Source organism: Maylandia zebra, linkage group LG12 (assembly GCF_041146795.1).
Source record: "Maylandia zebra isolate NMK-2024a linkage group LG12, Mzebra_GT3a, whole genome shotgun sequence".
Classification (NCBI taxonomy): domain Eukaryota; kingdom Metazoa; phylum Chordata; class Actinopteri; order Cichliformes; family Cichlidae; genus Maylandia; species Maylandia zebra.
Genome location: NC_135178.1, coordinates 25,968,879 through 25,989,194, shown reverse-complemented (window position 1 = coordinate 25,989,194; position 20,316 = coordinate 25,968,879). Strand labels below are relative to the sequence as shown.

The 20,316-nt window shown below is 39.8% G+C and overlaps 2 protein-coding genes and 1 long non-coding RNA gene across 12 annotated transcripts; 1 reads left to right on the top strand and 2 right to left on the bottom strand.

Moving 5' to 3' along the window:
- Positions 1-1,186: 1,186 nt before the first annotated feature.
- Positions 1,187-7,265, bottom strand: creb3l3l (cAMP responsive element binding protein 3-like 3 like). The gene is made up of 10 exons (XM_004547168.6): positions 7,131-7,265; positions 5,635-5,775; positions 5,015-5,408; positions 4,759-4,868; positions 4,519-4,611; positions 4,243-4,349; positions 3,416-3,484; positions 3,221-3,305; positions 3,044-3,137; positions 1,187-2,877 (listed from the first exon to the last, which is right to left on the bottom strand). Exons 2-10 carry the CDS (start codon positions 5,773-5,775, stop codon positions 2,486-2,488), a joined length of 1,485 nt encoding a protein of 494 aa, XP_004547225.1. The 5' UTR covers positions 7,131-7,265; the 3' UTR covers positions 1,187-2,485.
- Positions 6,716-8,811, top strand: LOC143421497 (uncharacterized). The gene is made up of 3 exons (XR_013101165.1): positions 6,716-7,105; positions 7,211-7,297; positions 8,671-8,811. It is a non-coding gene; the product is annotated as an uncharacterized LOC143421497 (long non-coding RNA).
- Positions 7,709-19,897, bottom strand: nim1ka (NIM1 serine/threonine protein kinase a). Of its 10 annotated transcripts, none has more exons than XM_004547172.5 (9): positions 19,512-19,896; positions 17,368-17,501; positions 13,494-13,591; positions 12,757-13,252; positions 11,922-12,236; positions 11,687-11,799; positions 10,294-10,415; positions 10,022-10,168; positions 7,709-9,325 (listed from the first exon to the last, which is right to left on the bottom strand). In XM_004547172.5, the coding sequence occupies exons 5-9, from the start codon at positions 12,233-12,235 to the stop codon at positions 8,567-8,569; spliced, it is 1,455 nt and encodes a 484-aa protein (XP_004547229.1). In that variant the 5' UTR covers position 12,236; positions 12,757-13,252; positions 13,494-13,591; positions 17,368-17,501; positions 19,512-19,896; the 3' UTR covers positions 7,709-8,566. The 10 variants fall into 10 exon arrangements, with proteins under 10 accessions (XP_004547229.1, XP_076747068.1, XP_012773540.1 ...); XM_076890953.1 differs by having other exon boundaries at positions 12,757-12,816; XM_012918086.4 differs by lacking the exon at positions 17,368-17,501 and having other exon boundaries at positions 12,757-12,816; positions 13,081-13,252.
- Positions 19,898-20,316: the final 419 nt, after the last annotated feature.

The following is a 20,316-nucleotide window of genomic DNA, read 5'->3' as shown; positions in this document are numbered from 1 at the left end:
GGGGAATTCCAGAGTGCCTGTGAAAACCCCACTGGAGAATACATTAGAAATATCTCTCATGTGATCTCGAGGAAAACACCTGACTATGTTAAAAGGTGTGGCAAACAATTCCAGTGAGAGTTTATAACTGTGAGATTGCAAGTCCTCATTTCTCTGCCAATGTGGCTGCAAAATTGCACAGCACACCTGCAGAAAAGTTGGATAGAGTGAGTGGAGAATATTAAATAAATCCATCTCCTGTAAGTGGGTTGACTAGAATTGGTAGCAGGCTTTTTTTCACAACCCTTGTTTACGTCTTAGTCTTACTATCAGGACGTTAAAAAAACCGTCTGGTGCTTACCAGTTTCTAAAAATATTTAAATCCTTCCTCAGACGAACAACACGTCTTATTACGCTATTTAACTGTGTGTGTGTGTGTGTGTGTGTGTGTGTGTCCAAAATCTACATACACCGTATGATTCAGTATTTTTAGTTGCAATGACTTTACATAACTGTTTTCTGTATCAGCCTCTGACATCAATGTGGTCGAATTTAAGCCCAATCTTCTTCACAAACATTGCTTCAGTTTGTTGAGATTTGCAGGCATTTTTTGCGCTTTAGGTTCCCACCACGTCATTGTAGTTGGATCTGGACTGCAACACCTTTATCCTTTTTTCTTTTTCAGCCATTCTTTTGTAGATTTGCTGTTGTGCTTGGGACCATTATTCCTTTGCATGACCCAGTTTCATCCAAGCTATAGCTGTCAGTCAGGTGGCCTCAGATTTGTCTCTAGAGTACTTCAGTATACAAAAGAGTTCACGGCTAACTCAGTGACTTAAAGGTGACTGGTTCTGTGGTTATATCCAAATCATTACCCCTGGCTGTCCTGCCATGTTGTTTCTTAGAGAAGAGGCTTTCAGCAGAGGCAGCAGAAGGTGTTCTTTTAAGATCATTGCTTTTGGTTTTCTTCTTTGATATTGTGTTAAAACACACCTGGATGACCTCAAGTGGTCAAACTTGCTCGTGATCAGTCAATCAACTGCATGCAATTAGCAGCACTTGGCTGCTACCTACCCTCTTATTTCCCATGATTACCTTTCCATCCATTTTCTGCATTTTTGATGTCCCGAGACATAAATCCTTAGACTTCAGAAAGTATACTTTCTTTTTCACATCTGCATCTCTGCATCAACGACATGGATGATGATTTACTCTGACATATAAAAAGTTTATTATAGTTGTTCAGACATGTCTTATACATAAAGTGTTGAAATGTACATAAAGAGCTACAATCACTTTTTTTAATATTTACATGTCATTCTTGGACTACACCAAATGCCAGTGCTTTTTGTTCAAAGTGATTAACATTTAAAATCTCATTGCCTGTCAAGTATAACAAAAAGTAGCCTCGATACCATTTACAATACCAACAGTAACAAAGAAAAAATACACAAAAATAAAAAATGCATCACTGATAAAACAGGTCATAACATTTTGGAGCAATATTTACTGCAAGTTTACTGAGCAAATAAGTCAAACCCCTCATTCTGCTCATCGTGTGCTAACATATTCCAGACAAGTTTACGAAGGTAAGAATTGTGCAGCGAAGTTATAAAAGAGAAGATCGCAGGGGCAGAGTTGGTTAGCCAACAACGGTTAAGTCCAGGATTCAGGTTCTTTTATCACATTTTGCGCCGCTTTACTGTACAACATAAAAACAAAGCATTCACAAATTAAAAGGAGCATGGATACCCTTGTTACAAGGGAGATAATGACAAACTTTACAAGTCTTTAAAATGGCCAAATGTCCTGCAATGGCTTAAGCATTACTGTGGTCAAACAACCACGGTGATCAAGCTTTATGAGAATCAAGCACTCTATCTTCTACTACTTCATAAACGTTGCTGACTAGTTTGCAGCACAAACGACTAGACTACTTTTCATAATAATTTACTATGGCTATGATAAGTATGATTTTTGGGAAGTCACTGATAAGCAGCATTTGTTAGCACTGAGATCTGCTGGACATTTTCAGATAAACTCACTCAAGATTTAGTGACAGTCGGGCCATCAATTCATGTCTGTCTTTAAGTAATCTACTGCCCATTCACTTCAATTATTCCTGTGCTGGTGAATAAATGCACAAATTTAGGCAAAGCTCAACATGTTGTACGATAATTTGACAGCTCTCAGTGCTAACTCAGTAGCATGTGCCCTCTAGTAATGCAGGCATTTGTTTAATCTCTGCAATGTCCTTTTGAAATATGAAAATATCTCCCCAGTTTCTTTTGACCGCTGGAGAAGGGAAACAAGAACAAAGTGCAAATAAAGTAACTAGTAGAAGACTTTCAGAAGGGAAAAGCATGGACGAAAAGATGGATCTTATATCTGGAAGAATAACTGCATTATTCCCTTCTCCCTTTTTTTAATATTAATGTTCCCTCTGGCACCCAAATCATTAGGAATACAGCTCCCTCTGCTGGTTATACTGAACAACATGTCCTTACTACATCTCATCAGAGCGGTGCTGCTGTAATATGACAGACGGAGGATTCCGGTCTATCCAGGCGTCCTTGGAAGCTTTTGCATTATATGCGACAGCAGACGCCACTACACCATTGATGGATCCTTCCTGTAATGCCCCGGCTGGCCCCTGCTTCATCTCTGCTGCCTGAGCAGGACTCGGGAAGTCTGCCGAAGAGTTGCTGTTGACGCCTGTTTCTGAATCAGGTTGTTCCACCCTCTCGTAGTCAGGAGTGTGATTCTTCTGACCGCCCGCAAAGATGGCTTTAACATTATCCACCTCTACTTGGTGAACTAACAAACCTTCTTTGGCCTCAGAGGAGGATACGGCATCTGTGCTTTCAGCTGGCAGTGATCGCAGGCTCCTGGAGACGACTGTTAGTCATGATTGAAAAGATAGTTTACAAAGGTTAGGCGACACTGCCGGAAATTTCATTTATGAAATCAGCTATCTTATTAACTAAAGCATGCATATCTTAAGGTACAGCAAGGATAGCTGAAATATAATAAAAGACAGACTTGATATTTATATACAACTCACTTGAGGAGGGCGTGTAGAGCTCCTTTGTTTGGGTGTTTCCACCAAACGGATTGACTGATGGGAAGATGATCAGACAGAAGGAGAGCAGGAAAACCTGAAAGTCCAATGAAAAAGTGAGAAAAATAGCAGAGCGTGACAAAGACCTTCACACTGAGAAAAAAAAAAAAGCCAATTTACCATAACACAAGTGCTGGTTGTGCTGGCCTTCATGGTTGACATCTTCACTATAGCCTGAAGTTTTCTCAGTTGTTCAATCAACGACCTGTTTATTTACAAAAACCAAACAAAAACAAGAGGACGTGTTCAATGTAACTGATTCAGAAGCTTGACCCGACTATGTAAAAACCCAGAAGCAAAGAAATGGCTTCTTACATGTTCTGTTTCTGAAGCATTTGGACTTTCTTCTGTAGTTCCAGGTTGTGTGCAGTGCAGATGGCCACCCTGTGACAGAAATCAATTCATCATTTAGCATTTATCAAGAATCAGACACACAAGTGTTTGCTCTATATTAAAAATCTTTTCTTCTCTTCTAATTTGATTTTAGTCAATTAGAGAATTTATTGACCATGATTTTATCTGGCCAAGAACAACAACAACACAAACAAGTCCTTGTCTACCATTATCAATAATACCATCCTGTCCTGCCATAAACGAATCAATATATTGATAAAAATCTTGAAGTTTAAAACAAGAGAGCTTAAAATGAAATACAGTGGAACCCCGACTTATGAAATGAATTTGTTCCTGAGGGTTTTTCGTAAGTCGAAAGTTTTCGTAAGTCGAAGTACCCATCGCGCCTTTTGAGTGAACAATAGGCTATAGGCTAATTGCTAACTGCAACAACAATACGTCGTTCAAGTGGAACAGCGAAGCACAAGTACGAAAGCCGAGGGATTGTCACATGATTCGGAAGGCATTCTGGGCATTCTGGGCTCAGCCAATCAGAGCCAGCAGATTTTGTTACGTGGGCATTTTGCCGTAACACGGGCAGAAATATTGCCGTTAAGTGCCTTCGTAACTGGGGTATTCGTAAGTCGGGGTTCCACTGTAGTCAGTCAAAATATTTAGATAATTAAGATATTCTGAAACTGATTACAAAACAATGTAGCCACATCCTTGGAGTCAGTGACTATATAATAATAATAATAATATATATTAAAGATTATATTAAAGATTTTGATTTATCATTTGTATCTCACCTGTTTTCCAGTCCATCAACATACACCTTCTTCTTCTTGCGGCTCTCCTGAGCAGACTGCTTGTTGCGGATCTTCCTTCTGATCCTCTTCAAAGTCCTCTCCTCTGCCTGTTACGCAGAGCAGAGCAGGCTTTCAATCACCACGCTCACAAGACAGATGACGATGTGTATAAAACAGCTTTGAGCAGCTGTGCCACAGAAAGACCAATTTAATATGCACCCAACAAAGTAAGTATGTAACTAAAGAGATATCAAAAACACCTGAAGTGAAAATTACCTTAGTGAGGGGCATGTGTTGGGGAATGGTTACTCCTTCTTTTGCCAAAAGCCGCTTCTCCTCCTCAGTGAGCACAATCTCTTTAAACTGGAACTAAAGAAGGGAAATACAAAGTTTTTCTTTTAGAAATTTTCTGTGTGTTCTTATCTCGTTAACAACATGTGTCAAACATCACTGAAAACATCAAATACAGTCTCTTTGGTCTTCTGGTCTGGCATAAGAATAGCAAAAGAAACTGACCTGGTCTTCTTTGATGGACTCTGTTGTATCTTGTACCGAGTCCTCTATGGCCAAAGTGCAAGGCAGCTCACTGCTGACATCCTCCTCCATCGCCTCAGTCACAAGGTCATCTGTGAGAGGAAGACTAGTCATTTAAATCTTCCATCCCCCACAAATTCCACACAGACCACATCTCATGTTCCTTTTAAGAGATTTGAAATTCTAAGATAAAATAAAATGTTAAAGTTTCAGTAGTTCTTCAATAAATGATAAATACCCAGATCAATGAAGACATCTGTATCTGGCTTCTCTGCCCTCACACTCTGCAGCACGTCCATATCCCTCCCTCCGCTCTGCAGCAGAGAGTAGCTGTGATCTGCTTGGACTGTTAAGGCCTCAAAGCTTTCTGTTTGTGCCTCTGAATAAGTCACGGCAAGGTCGGAGTGCACCGGGCTCGGTTGGGAGTAGCTGGGACTGGGCACAACATCACTATCACTGCTATGAGGACTGGGGCATCCAACATGGTTGTTATTTCCAGCCCCGGAGCTGCTGTCGTCTGAAATGCCACTGTCGCTGCCCAGTGGAGAATGGGAGGGAGAGATGGTCTCCGTGTTGTCCTCTCCATCTAACAAGCTGGATAGAAAATCTTCAGTATCCATGTCTGGCAGCATCTGGGAGACAAAGGTGTGTTAAATTCTAAAGCAAACACACACACATACATATAAGACTGTTAGGCTTTAAGAAGCTGTATTACCATGTAGTACATCTGGTATTAAGACTCAAAGATGTTTATATTACTGCTTCCAAAGCATGACTCATTTTAGCACCTAGTTACTTCAGATAATGCATTAAACCGCCATCTAACCAATTTCACTAACAACATTAACTTCCTCTTACATCTTGTTCAGACAGCCATGACTCAATGAGCCCATTCCCATCAGGAAAGAAGGGCTCAGTGGATCCATTCTCTCCATCATGGAACAGCAGTCCAAACAGGTCTGCTCCATCCATGTCCGGAAGATCTTCTGCTATTGACATCTGCAGATAAACAACAAAATACAGAGGATAGCATATTTAATATCTGGTAATAATAACATTTTAATGTATATAGAAGTTATGCTGCTAAAACAGAAGTATAACATCACTGTCTGGAATATTGAGAACAGCAAAGTTCATAGTGTATTACAGTTCAGTTGTGCGATCACCTAGTTAGGAGTTTGGGTTAGGTTAACTGGTTCTAAATAGGCCACAGGTGTGAATGGTTATGTGTTAGCCCTGTGGCAGATTGGCAGCCTGTCAAGTGTGTACCCTGACCTCACCACTGAACTGGATAAGCAGAAGAAGGGAGTATGGATGGTTGGCTTTAATAGGATAAAATTCTATAGGATTTTATAAGTCTACTGGAATTTCTTTTATGATCCTAAAATGATTTTAAATTGAGGCTCAATTAATTCTACAATTGAATCATTATGTTTTCTAATGGATCAAACCGTTTTTAAATGACCCATGAATCTCTCTGTTATTGGGGGTTTGTAGCCACGTGACTTAGCTTGCTTATTAAAGTTCATGTCATTACTTCCCTTCCCTGATTGCTGTGTAAAAGTGCTGATACCCAACAAAATACTACGATTTTTATAACAGGTCAAAGTGCGCCTGATACATCAGCGTTGGTACATTGCACCGTGACGGTCCAGTAACCATCCACTGGATGCTGCTCTGTACTTTGCCTTAGCCTCCACGCGGAGACTGCAGGTGCATAGCTGTATTGAATGCATGTCAGCCGTGTAAGTATATGAAAAGCAGATGTAGTTCCCTGACAAGGGGCCGGTAACACGTATAGTAGCCTCTTATTGCATCAGCGCCACGGTTTTATCATGACCTCATCCTATAGTAAGCCCCGCCCCCCATGCCTTTGTCACGGGGTCTGAATGCAATATCAAGTGTCAAAATAAATAAGCTGCATAATTTTTAGTTTATCCAATATCGTGAAACGACTGTTTGAACGCTGCAGTTTGCCGAGGTTTTGAAAATGGCTGTGCGCCGAATGCAGGGTGCTGGTATTCAATAATATAAATAATACTACTAATAATTTTTTGATATTTATATTAGCCATTTTATACATGAACGAAATGACTTAGTTAAGCTAGAAGTTTGCGTAGGTGATTTTTTTTTTTTTGCTTATGAATTTAAGAAGCTCAAAAGTGTAATCATCGTCAAAAGGCAGGAAACGTCTTCTTAGGCCAACATCGAGGAATCAGCAGCATTCCGGTCTAGCATTAACATTAGCCTTATAATACTGTTATAATCTTTTTCTGCTGAGGGCGTGGTCCCCTGTATCATTAAAAACACAGGGAAACATCAACAACTGGTAAGATTGGCATTAATTTCCTTACCGTTTGATGGCAAGAGACGAAATACCATTCGAGTGAGTGCGTCCGAGTGTCTTTTGGTTACTCTACTCGTGTTTTTTCAGCTGCCGCTGTATACCGTCAGACCGCTTCCTACTGAAACCACCTTCCAACGAGGCAAAAATTGCGTCATCACGTAAAGGCGGAAATGAGTACGTGGTCTTCTTTGGTGTTTCTGGGAAATAGAGTTAGTTTTGTATCTCCGGTACGTGATAATTGCACTGCTTTCTTTAAGCTAATGTATGGATCATGTTATAAATAGACCAGGAATTATTATATAGAAAAATAAATAAATCTGGTAAATGTAAAATTCGGTGTTAAAAATAAATACAAATACATAACAAATAAATAACAATAAATAATAAATAGGTGTCAAAAGGTAAAAATATATAATTATAAATTAAATAAAAATTAATTAGCCAACAATGCATGTTAGCAACTTATTTTATAATGATATGAATTCACTGCGTATAATGTCTGTTTGGATTTACAGCTATAAAACACACACACACACACACACACACACACACACACTAAATAATTTTAACATCAAGAAGACGAAGCAGCATTTTTAGTTTTAAATTTATTTCATTCAGCACATTTGCATGGACACGGAATCATAAAAAGACAAATAGATTCAAACTCTTACCAGAATCGTTTCATTCAAAACTGAAATTTTATTTTGCCATGTGAACTACTAACTGTTAGTTGGTCTTCATAGCTTAATGTCATCTAGTGGATTTTTTCAGGCCACAGGGAAAATACCGAGGTCAGCCAGTCTAAGAACAGGGACATCTCATAGAGACGTATTATATAAGATGTAAAATCTCTACTTACTATCTCATCACAAGCATTAAGGAGTACAATGAAACCAGGCTGTCTGATTTCATAAACAGATGAAAAAAAAAAACTAAGGCATCGAGGAGAAGTGCAATTAAACATTTAAGACATAAACACATTTTGTGTAGATACTGCATGTTTCGCCACTTTTTCAACAAAATATTGTGGATTTATGTCTCTTCATAAAAAATAAGCTACAGTGATTCTCATAGGGCTTGTTGTTACAACACAACTAAGCGTAGGCCAAGTGTGAATTAGAAATATATGGCCTGCATGACCCAAATAATAAGTTCTGCATGCCATCTAATCATTGCTATGCTGACTTGGATAAATGAGATTTCAGAACATTTCAAATTTCTTGAGATTTCCTGTCCCTGCAAGAAAAAAAACAGACGAGGACAGCAGCAACATAGCTACAGAGACATAAGAAAAGACCAATTTTAGGACTTGAGTGGGGTTATATACCATAATTTCAATTTATACTACTGGACTGAAAATATTCTTGTTTTAATTTTTTATTTGTAATAAATCCATGCATCCAAGTCCATAACTTAATTAAATTTCCAGAGCAAAGAATTTTGTCACAGAATTGCACAGAGTTTAGATGTCTGCCGTAAACTGCGGTACACTTTTAGCCGTTCTTTTTTACTTGTTGCTGTGGGTCTGACTGCCTGTTTTACCACAGGAATGCTTTCGACAACCCGTCTCTTGTGAAAACGGTGTAGCAGAATCCGATAGACACCAGTGATGGAGCTCCTGCAGTCTTTGCCCTGGTTGTTCAGGATGTGCTCCGAGGTGATTCCCAGTGCCTCCAGCGAAGACTTTATCTCCATCTCTTCCTCAGTGAGATCTGATGGATCACTCTCTGCGAGGTAGGATGGATCCAGTTTAAAGGGTTCCATGGCGTGCGGGAGGTCCACGGGGAGCAACCACTCGCAGCCCATCATCTGCTCCACTGTACAGCGGTCAGTTGGTATGGGTTGGAGGAGTCCCCTGGTTAGCTTCTGGCATGCATCTGGCACCCAAGAGGGAATGATGTAGGCCCCATCCATGATGCATCGCTTTAGTTTGGCCACAGTGTCCGCCCTGAATGGCATTGTGCCTGTCACCATAAAAAACAACATCACCCCTAGGGCCCAGATGTCTACATAGATGCCAACATAATGCTCATCCCTAAAGAGTTCAGGTGCAGCGTATGGCGGAGAGCCACAGAATGTGTTGAGTGTCTCATCGCGGCGGCTCAGTGTGCTGAATCCGAAGTCCCCCACCTTCACGCAAGAGCCGTTGGTGTAGAAGACATTTTCTGCCTTCAGGTCACGGTGAATGATGTTATTTTCATGCTGTGGGAGAACAAAAAGAAGATCATATTATATGAGAATCGAAAATCTAACTATAGAGGAAGGACTGAGTGTTTGTCGTTATCTGTACTTCTACTTAAGTAAAGAAAGTCTGTACTTTTGCCACCTCTGTTCATGTAACCTGACACAGTGAAAACAGCAGCAGAAGCATCGCGTCTATCTCGAATTAAAAAAAACATGTTTTGCTCCTTGTTACTTCTTGGATATTTCATCCTGATATCAAGAACAGATCTTTATTAATTATTTTGTCTAGTAGGAATTAGTTATGGCAGCTGCAACTATAGTTCCGTCGATCTGTGTCAGCATGTGAACTGCTCTTCCACATATTAAATATTCTAGTGAAATATTACAATGCAATATTTTTTTTCATCTATTTTTATTCTTTGACAACCTGCAGATGGAGAGAGAATGAATGACTAAAATCTAAATGCGGTGCACATGAAAAGAGTGAAAGTGCTGGTTACAAGTAATGAATCATTACACAGCTATTGTGCAAACATTCAGCCCTGACAGAAATTGTCATATGAGATTTAATAGGTTAGAGGATTAGATGAACACACTGGCTTATTCAGGTCACCGTAGCAGCAGAGAACAGGCAGCACTATAGATGTCAAAGTTATACGACTATCAAGATTTTATATTATCAGACAATTTTAATATAAACGTAAATTCACTGACCATGTGTTTAACAGCAGAAAGAATCTGAGCAAAGACAAACTTGCTGTCAGTGTCAGAAAGCTTTCCTTCTGTAGTAATCTTGGTGTAGAGCTCCCCTCCGCCTGCGTACTCCATCACTAGGTGCAAACGTGACAAAGTCTCCACCACCTAAACACATACAGTGCAACTACATATGTTAGAATACATAAGCAGAAAAGTACTTGATGTCGGATAGATTTAATGATCAAAAAAAGCACAATGGCATTAGAAAGACACTTGAAAGTCCAAAATACCTCATAGAGGCGTATGATGTTGGGATGGTGTAGTTTTTCCATGCTAGAGATCTCCCTGGACAGCAGCCGCTGGGTCTTCTGATCCATCTTGGTCTTATCTAAGATCTTTATGGCCACTTTGTCTAGTGATGCAAAAGGAGACATTTGGTCACTGATTGCTGTACACATAATACATCTCGACACAGGGGAAAAAAAAAAAAAAAAAAAGGTTGAGTTTTTAATCACTTTTCTAATAAATTTTAAATTAGTTGTTACATAAATCTTTTGTAGACTGATGATAGACACTGTAAGCCTGGTTCCACTTAGCAGTTCAAACAACACTCTGGTCTGGATAACTGAGATGAAAGTTTTGCTGATCCTGAACTAAATTTTCATGATTATATTCTTCCAGGGGGTCATATGATTTATTTTCTTAGACAGTCATAAATTACTCCAAGTCTCAGTAGATATGTAGGCTCACACCGAGGATGGCAAAGGGTTAAAAAAAAAAAAAAAAAAAAAAAAGACTGGAATAGAGTGCTACATTAGCTGCGCTGTTAAAAATCAAAATTCAAATTTAAAAATGAATAAATAAATGCAGTTTTACAATGATCAAATGCACTCTGAATTTTGAAAAACTGATATCTTGGCTGTGTTCCGTTAAATGATTCATAGAGATGCATAAAGTAGACCTCAGGTAACTGAATACAGAAAAGTTCTTAAGTGGCAAAATGGTGTTGAGATATCTAATTGTTCTACAGTATGCATTATTAAGGCTGGCATTAGACTCTCTTTCAGCTGTGACATAGCTTTCAATAGGAGCATTTAAAATGCACTGCAGCTCATTTTGTGTTTTGACTAAATGACACCACTGACCTAAACATTGCGCACACACACACAGAACCAGAGCCAGCCACAGAGTAAAAACGCCTTAAAAACCTTAAATGGTAAAAAAAAAAAAAAAAAAAAAAAAAAAAATCCATGCATGAACACGCACACAAACACACACACGCAGACAGACAAACAAAGCTACACTAATTTTCCTCTGTCGTTGTAGCCTTTGATGAGGCATGCGGCAATTTTACCCGTCGCTAAGGAAACTGGAGATCTCTAATCAATCCATCTGTTCAAGGGCAGCAGACAGTCTGTCTCTTTGTGGCTGAATCAGCCCCCTGGCCAGGCACAAATCGCCATGTTAGTAAATTGCTATAAGCACACATTTGGTAGTGTTGCAGCCCATTAATGGAAACAGGTTATCACCCAACTTATTAAGTCTAATAAGAAGCCACCGTAATAAAAGGAAGCTTGTGCGTCGTGTTTTTTTTTTTTTATTCCAATGTGTTTAGGCGATGTTTTTATGTGACGCTGTGCAAATGTCTGTAAATATTGCCATTCGTTTCACAGTGGGGTTTACCTTTGGTGAGAGCATGAATTCCCAGCTTAACATGGGAGAAATTTCCACACCCGAGCTCTCCATGAATTTTGTAGAAGCCGATTCTTCTGCCCACTGTTAGCTCACGGACCAACCTGCCAGCAGTTTAGATAATAAAGCATTTAACACCAATTTTCACAATTTGGCAAGTAAAAAAAAGAAAAAGAAAAAAAAACCCACAATGAAAAATATAACAAGTAACTTACAATCACCATACCTTTCATCCTGGCACATATCCAGGTTCAGCCTTTCCAGGGGAGTGAGGCGGCGGACGGTGGCTCCTTCATCATCTGTGTTTATGTCAGAGCTGTCCTGCCGGCTCCAGCGGGCGTTCCTTTGGCTGCTACTAGTAGAGGCCACCGTGCTTCCAATGGAACCTCGGATCGAGTCTCCATGAGAATCCGCGCTCTTGACCCCAGTTACTGAGCTGGTCCCAGTGGTTCCTCCTGCTCCTGACCCCTTAGAGCCTGCTGTCTGAGTCCCAGCTTCAGCTCCGTCCGGGCTACTCTCAGAGGGGTAGACTGCAGTCATCCTGCAGGTGACACACAAGGCGGTCTGGGCTTAGTTCATAGCAGGAATTGATACAAGACTGGATACAGAATATGAAAGAAAAAAAAAAGTCGTTTTTAAAAAATAAATTTTTCTTAATACATTTTGAATACCCCGTTTTTCTTAACAGAATCACCTTCAAAGTAATTTTTTAAATGCCGATTAAACTCTTATGATAACTATAATGTTTGTGTCTCCAGTCCTAAAACTGTAAAATACATGTAATATATCATAAATGTGATGCCCACTTCAATATGTGCTCTATTTTTATTAGCAGATTAACAATAAATTTTGTTCCACACTTTTACAATATGTTCACAACAGCAATAATATTATTGCAGACATAATCTGCGTGACGTGAAATGAGAACGCGAAACGTATGCACGATAGTATCAATTTTGAATTTATGCTTATAGCCTACTATCCTGGTTCTGCTGTACTATGATGGATTCGATATGAAAACTGATAAAGCAAATTTGCATGCGACAGAAGCCTTGACTTACCTTTGAATGTGTGATCCTTTTCCATTTAGAAAGTAAGTCCTTTAGTGTTCTTGTCGAAATCTACCAAAGTCACATAGACAAGTGAGCCAATAAGCATGGTTTAACTTGGAAGACTGCTTTTCTACTAAATGAGTAAAAAAATCAGTGGGTCCAAGGCTCATGCTTCATCCAGAATTTCCAAAAATCTGCTGTAGCTTAAACTGTCCTTGCAGCTTGTAATCTGAAGGCTAAAGCACTTGTTGATATTTTAGTTTTCCTCACTTACGGATGTTCAGGAAAAGGTGACGAGCACGGAGATAAGATAAACGGGGAATTTAGGCTTACTGGAGTCTTTTTCTGAACAGGTCCGTGGGCTTTAATAGACTGCTTCGAGTCTCCAGGGTATAAATAGGCCACGGGGTGAGGAGGAGGGGAGAGGAGCTGGATAAGAGGGGGCAGGCTGGGGCAGAGGGGATGAACAGATGATAGTGTCAGGGTGCAGCCATGGAGTGGTTACCTGTAATGAAGGAAAAGACAGACATAAAAGTAAGCGTCTTCTATGTTATGTTTTCTGTCTATATCAAAGCTCATGACAGCCTCTTTTACTTTGGTGCCTTTTTTTGCTTAATGTTGGTTTACCTACCTAAGAACATGCATGCAGTATTCTACTCTCTATATGGATCAAGCGTCTCCAGAAAAAACACATTTGTTCTAGATTCCATCTTAAGTTTGTTTTTAAAAGGATAACACAAATGTACCTGTGCAGTATCTTCTTGAGAGCTTGTTAATGTGCGCAGAAGCTCCTACTTCGTCTGCTGTTTGACTCATGCTCCAAATGTGCTGCAGGCTGGGGTTGCTAGGAGAGCCAGAATAAACAAATCTGAGATACTCATTACTCTCTGCGATGAAGAAGACACTCACAACCTGAAATACCTGCATGACTAACCTTGATCATTTCATTGCAGTATGTCACACCTCCTGCTGTTTGTGTTTGATGTGGGGTGTGGGAGTGCAAAAGAGTGTAATTAGGTGATAACTGTGTACTGCTCTGGGAACACACGTCTAACAATGTCCCGTGAGATGGAAAAGAAAAGGCGAATCCGATTGGCAAGGCGCAAGTTAAATAAAATGTCTGTTTTACAGTGATTAATCTGGCAGATAAAATAACTTAATGACAGAATTTGGTGAATAGTAATTGGAGTAAATCTGGAGTTGTTTCAGAACTGCGCTATAAATAAACCTTGATTTCACCAAACTGAGTCCAAAAAATGGTTTTGTCTTAGATACTATATGTTATATCTAACCATGTATTATTTCAAAGCAAACTCAGGTGCATAATTTAGCAGCCCATCCATCCATACATAGAGTGCAGAATTATTAGGCAAATGAGTATTTTGTCCACATCATCCTCTTCATGCATGTTGTCTTACTCCAAGCTGTATAGGCTCGAAAGCCTACTACCAATTAAGCATATTAGGTGATGTGCATCCCTGTAATGAGAAGGGGTGTGGTCTAATGACATCAACACCCTATATCAGGTGTGCATAATTATTAGGCAACGTCCTTTCCTTTGGCAAAATGGGTCAAAAGAAGGACTTGACAGGCTCAGAAAAGTCAAAAATAGTGAGATATCTTGCAGAGGGATGCAGCAGTCTCAAAATTGCAAAGCTTCTGAAGCGTGATCATCGAACAATCAAGCGTTTCATTCAAAATAGTCAACAGGGTCGCAAGAAGCGTGTGGAAAAACCAAGGCGCAAAATAACTGCCCATGAACTGAGAAAAGTCAAGCGTGCAGCTGCCAAGATGCCACTTGCCACCAGTTTGGCCATATTTCAGAGCTGCAACATCACTGGAGTGCCCAAAAGCACAAGGTGTGCAATACTCAGAGACATGGCCAAGGTAAGAAAGGCTGAAAGACGACCACCACTGAACAAGACACACAAGCTGAAACGTCAAGACTGGGCCAAGAAATATCTCAAGACTGGTTTTTCTAAGGTTTTATGGACTGATGAAATGAGAGTGAGTCTTGATGGGCCAGATGGATGGGCCCGTGGCTGGATTGGTAAAGGGCAGAGAGCTCCAGTCCGACTCAGACGCCAGCAAGGTGGAGGTGGAGTACTGGTTTGGGCTGGTATCATCAAAGATGAGCTTGTGGGGCCTTTTCGGGTTGAGGATGGAGTCAAGCTCAACTCCCAGTCCTACTGCCTACTGTCTGGAAGACACCTTCTTCAAGCAGTGGTACAGGAAGAAGTCTGCATCCTTCAAGAAAAATATGATTTTCATGCAGGACAATGCTCCATCACACGCGTCCAAGTACTCCACAGCGTGGCTGGCAAGAAAGGGTATAAAAGAAGAAAAACTAATGACATGGCCTCCTTGTTCACCTGATCTGAACCCCATTGAGAACCTGTGGTCCATCATCAAATGTGAGATTTACAAGGAGGGAAAACAGTACACCTCTCTGAACAGTGTCTGGGAGGCTGTGGTTGCTGCTGCACGCAATGTTGATGGTGAACAGAACAAAACACTGACAGAATCCATGGATGGCAGGCTTTTGAGTGTCCTTGCAAAGAAAGGTGGCTATATTGGTCGCTGATTTGTTTTTGTTTTGTTTTTGAATGTCAGAAATGTATATTTGTGAATGTGGAGATGTTATATTGGTGTCACTGGTAAAAATAAATAATTGAAATGGGTATTTATTTGTTTTTTGTTAAGTTGCCTAATAATTATGCACAGTAATAGTCACCTGCACACACAGATATCCCCCTAAAATAGCTAAAACTAAAAACAAACTAAAAACTACTTCCAAAAACATTCAGCTTTGATATTAATGAGTTTTTGGGGTTCATTGAGAACATGGTTGTTGTTCAGTAATAAAATTATTCCTCAAAAATATAACTTACCTAATAATTCTGCACTCCCTGTATATATCTGAGAGAGACTCCAAACAATCAATTAACCAACAATAATTGATGAGGTTTCTTCCACTGTTAGCCAAAACAATAAAAATATATATATATATGAATGAGCCACAAATTCAAATTGGGTGTTAAATTTCTTTTGTTACAGCAACCATGGGCATAATACTTAGATTCAGTCTCACACACACCGGACTGGTCTCATACACTCACCAAGACTCCAATTATCCAGGTAAATCCACAATTTACACCCGTTTGACTGCTTTGTTTTGTTTTTAACAAAATCCCTGTATATCAACACTACGGCCCGATGGGCTTGGTGCATCTGAACAAACTAATAAACAATAAACTAATTAAACTGTGCCCAAAGAAAACATTTGTGCTGGCATAACAAATAGTAATAAGTCGTACGTAAAGGAAAGAACAGAAACGGTTAGTGTATCATGGAGCTTTCAAAGGCTCTCCATCAACTGTCCATATATTAAAATGAATGAATCTGTGTTGAAGGCTCGCCAGAGAATCAAAGCGGTTCTCTTTTGTGAGGCCTAGAGTCTTCCAGCTTTCAAACACCTTCCTGCCATGGAACCATGAATATCTGCGTATTGATCTAGGGCAGCCTAAAAGGACTTGCTAAGGGAGGAGAGACGCGCTTTATAGCACAAAGCAACATGTGCCGAATACATGCCTTTTATGTGAGTAAATAAAAACACTAAAGGACAGCCATGCATGAGATAAACTGGTTAACAATGAAGGAGAGCATGGAAAGTTTTGGTACCCCAATCACCATTATTACCAGTTTTTTGTCCAGACATTTTCTTTAAGGATATTCCTGAATGAACAGGATTGATTAATATGTCTGAATATATGCAAATACAGACATGTTTCCATTTCTTAACATTACAAACACTATAATAGTCTCAAACGTGATGTAATAATCAGGGAAACATTTGCCATATTGAGTAAAACAACTGGTAAACTACACTGGCTCTACTGATAGCAACTGAGTTTAGAGTATCTTCAGAAAAGGTCCATAAATGGGTATTTACTGAGATTGCTTTGTCCTCGGCTTCCACTGTATAACACATCTAGCAGGTTGCTTAGTGATGAACACTGACCAAACGTGTTTGTGTAGGGTTGAGGATTAGGCATTAACTGGATCTCCTCAAGGAAGAGAGTACACAGTGTCATATTTACAGTTGCACTGAGCCTGCGAGTACCCGTGCTAATCGTGTATATGAGCAGACTGAAAGACATAAACACACCAACACGTGCACAACAGCGGATTCATGAACCGTTCACGGTGGTGAATGCACTGGGATTCCACTCAGATTGCACTGAGGTACTGTTGCTGCAAAAAGTTGTTGAAAAATGAAATATTGCAATAAAAAAATTTATATTTTTGTCCATGTAACAAAGAAAGTTACTGATAATGAGAAAAACTAACAGACCTAAGGTGTTATGAGTTATTTTCATGTTATTTTCCTCATTGAGTTATTTGAGGAAGTAATGCTAAATATTTTAAATTCTAAATTAGTTGCATTCCCCATACAGTTAATGCTATGACTTAATATTGAATGCAATCTTCACTTGTTTGAAGCACCAAATGTAAAAAACAAATAATAGAAATGTATGAAAGTGTATAAGACTGCAAACAGCTGGGCGTTCATAAGCAAACACAATCAGCTCTGCCAAGTGTGAGTCCTTCTTTACTCACCAGACAGCCAGTCACTTGTCTCAAGATCCCTAAAGGGAAGAAGTAGGGTCTGCCGGCTGCTGATCACTCTGCTAGCATCAGCAGCCTCTTCAGACGCTCCAACAACGGAAAACACAAGAGCCCATCCACAGCAGCTGTGGATCAAGATTTACTTGCTCTTTCCATCTGTTATGGTTCCTATTGCAAAAATGCCTGTTTGTGTCTTTACTTAAGAAGGGTACAAAGCTGCTGTATGAAAAAGAGTTCCTCCTCTCTGAAAAACCCCTCACTTTACTTTCCATTCATTCAGTTCACCCGCGCTTGTATCTCATTTTCTCTCATTGAGTGCACATGCACATTAACAGACTCTTTGCTCGGACAGGCACATGCACGTGAAAGCATACACATGTGCAGACAGCGAGCTCACCCCACACAAAGCTCCCCAGTGTGTTAACAGAGGCGCACAGCTGACAAGAGTGAAAAGCTCAACAGTGAAAGAGTTTCAACAATGGGGACCATGGGCCCTAGGAACAGAGAAGCAGGCCTCTCTGGAATCTATGGGGCAAATATTTCACAATTCAAAAAAAAAAAAAAAAAAAAAAAAGAAAGAAAGGAAAAGAAAACCAGAGTGACCTCTAAATCCCTTTCCTCTGACGCACATTTACACACACAGTCCAAAGCACAGTGGCAGAGGCTTCAAAGGATACACAGCAACTTATTACAAGGAAATAACTTTGACAAAGTTGCTTTGCAAAGACGCTGCTTAATTGGTTTCCGCATATACTTTTCTGCTCCTGTGATTAAATGCTAAAAATGTTTTTCTTTTTTCTTGTTATGCAGCATGACTCACCTGAGCTACTATTCCCTAAGCCTGGCAATACACAGCACTGTGCAGATTCAAGTACATCTTGGTGAGCAACAGAGCCTTAACCAAAGTCAACATGACATCATTAGAGGGGAACACAATAACAGGACAATGCTGCGGACAACATATCCTGCATCTGGTGCTTCAAATCTAAATTCTATTCGGTCGTTAATGTTTCTGGCTTTAAAGAGCCGTCTGAGTTTGCATGTTATTCACTGTCAGCACATCAAAGAGGCGTGCATCAAAGAAAGACACATGAAGCACAATGTTTCATGTTCACTGACTGAATGATCATGAAAAGAAATATAATTTTAGAACTTTTTTTGCTTCAAGTGGAGATAAAATTAACTCAAGAAGGCTATTTTCCTCCTTTTGCCTTTATAAGATAGAAAAATGTTTAAGCTTCATGTTTAAGTGTGCAAAACACAGCATAATGCAGTGTAGATTACTTTCTTAACTTTTCACATCTTCCATGTATTTGCTCCTTGGGGCAAACCAAAAAGTCAAAAAGTATTACTTATTAATTTCATATCATTTCCTTATGACATGACAGGAGGGAAGATTTTAAATTATTAATGCAGGAAAACCAGTAGAGCAGGCTATAAGGAAGCAAAGCAGTGCTCCCAAGCCTTTACCACAGAGGGAGATGATGATGTAAAAGGTGAATTTGGGGGAAATGACTGGCATTCGTCATAACACACTGGTAAAAACCAACAGGTGTTAGAGCCAGACTTTATTCATTCCGAGCCCGATGTAATCGAGCCCGGTCAAAAGCGGTATGAGAAGTTGAACAGAGTTTAGGTGGATCTCCAGTTAAGTGTTGCATTTTGTAGGTTTCATGCATAAATGTGCAACCCCCAACAAGCGGGGTTGGTGGCTTTAACTTTGAATGCATGTGCATACGTGACAGAATTAAAAAAAAACAACAACAACAACAAAAAAACAAGTAAAACGAAAAGATTAAAGTCCAGTGCAGTAAAATCTGGGTCCACTGTAGGGGCTCTAGCCAACCACCCTCAGAGAAAACGAGATAAAGCTCTGCTGGGTCGCCAGAACTGAGGTTTCGATGTAGGTTTTTTTTTTTTTTAAATGCATCTTTGTTGGCAACGTTTTCAAACAACACCCACTTATCGAGGAAACATTTTAAACAGCATTAGCTAATGACTGAGTATTTACGTTCAATGATAGCGATATCTACAAGCAGCAGGCCAGTTCTCATTTACCCAAGGCTTATGATCATAAGAATAGCGTAACAAAAACCCAAAAGAACGGATATGCTGCATGTGAGAATCGGTCTTACTTGGGTGAGCATCTTCATGGGCCCGTGGCGACAATGTATACCGACCTTGCTCCCAAATCCATCCTCTCCCGTACCCGGTGACATTGAGCTCACCGGCTCTGCTGCAGCTTTCTCTCTGTTGTGAAGGAAATCCGCTGAACGAGCGGGTGAACCGACGAATCAACGGCGTCTCTAGGAGTCCGCCGTCTATCTCGTAACCAATAAGAGCCGAGAATTAGGACCACTTCACTCAGTACTTCAGGAGCTGTCCCGGGCATGCGGCGATACACAACAGGTAACCTAACCTGCGCGTCACGCCCCGTGCTAGCTGTACAGGCTATTAACGCTGCAGGGGTTCAAGTCAGGGTCAGGAGACCTACGTGGGCTGTCCAGATTAATGAACACGCAAACAGAAATTTAAAAATGTAGATTTAAATGAAAACAAAAATAGAAAATTCTTTAGTTTGTGCAGGAGACAATTAAAATTTCCAATTTCATTGTACTACTGTACTATGTATGACTGTGCAATGACAATAAAGAGTTATCTTATCTTAAAACGTTTTTCATGTCCACAGATACCTACAAACACACACACATATATATATATTTGCCTTCGGGACACACTAGTTGTCGTTCATTTAAAAACGAATGCTTAATTAAAATAAACTAAACATTTGACGTTTTAGAGTCTTCACTTCAGAAGGCCAAAAACTACAATGAAACTGCAGTAACTTTCTTTGCTTAAAACAAATACTTACCAACATCTTTATTGTGCTCTGTGGATAACCTGTGCAAAAGGTACAAGTTAAAAAAAACAAAACAATAT

Bases quoted from the DNA above. Each gene is read 5' to 3' on its own strand.
- nim1ka (XM_076890954.1), bottom strand. From the start codon at position 12,235: ATGACTGCAGTCTACCCCTCTGAGAGTAGCCCGGACGGAGCTGAAGCT. The intron at 10,169-10,293 runs GTATTTTGGACT...GTATGTGTTTAG, and splicing joins ACATCATACGCCTCTATGAG to GTGGTGGAGACTTTGTCACG. The intron at 9,326-10,021 runs GTCAGTGAATTT...GTTCTCCCACAG, and splicing joins TTTCTGCTGTTAAACACATG to CATGAAAATAACATCATTCA.
- creb3l3l (XM_004547168.6), bottom strand. From the start codon at position 5,775: ATGTCAATAGCAGAAGATCTTCCGGACATGGATGGAGCAGACCTGTTT. The intron at 5,409-5,634 runs GTAAGAGGAAGT...TTTGTCTCCCAG, and splicing joins CATGGCTGTCTGAACAAGAT to ATGCTGCCAGACATGGATAC. The intron at 2,878-3,043 runs GTGAGTTGTATA...CATGACTAACAG, and splicing joins GCTCTACACGCCCTCCTCAA to TCGTCTCCAGGAGCCTGCGA.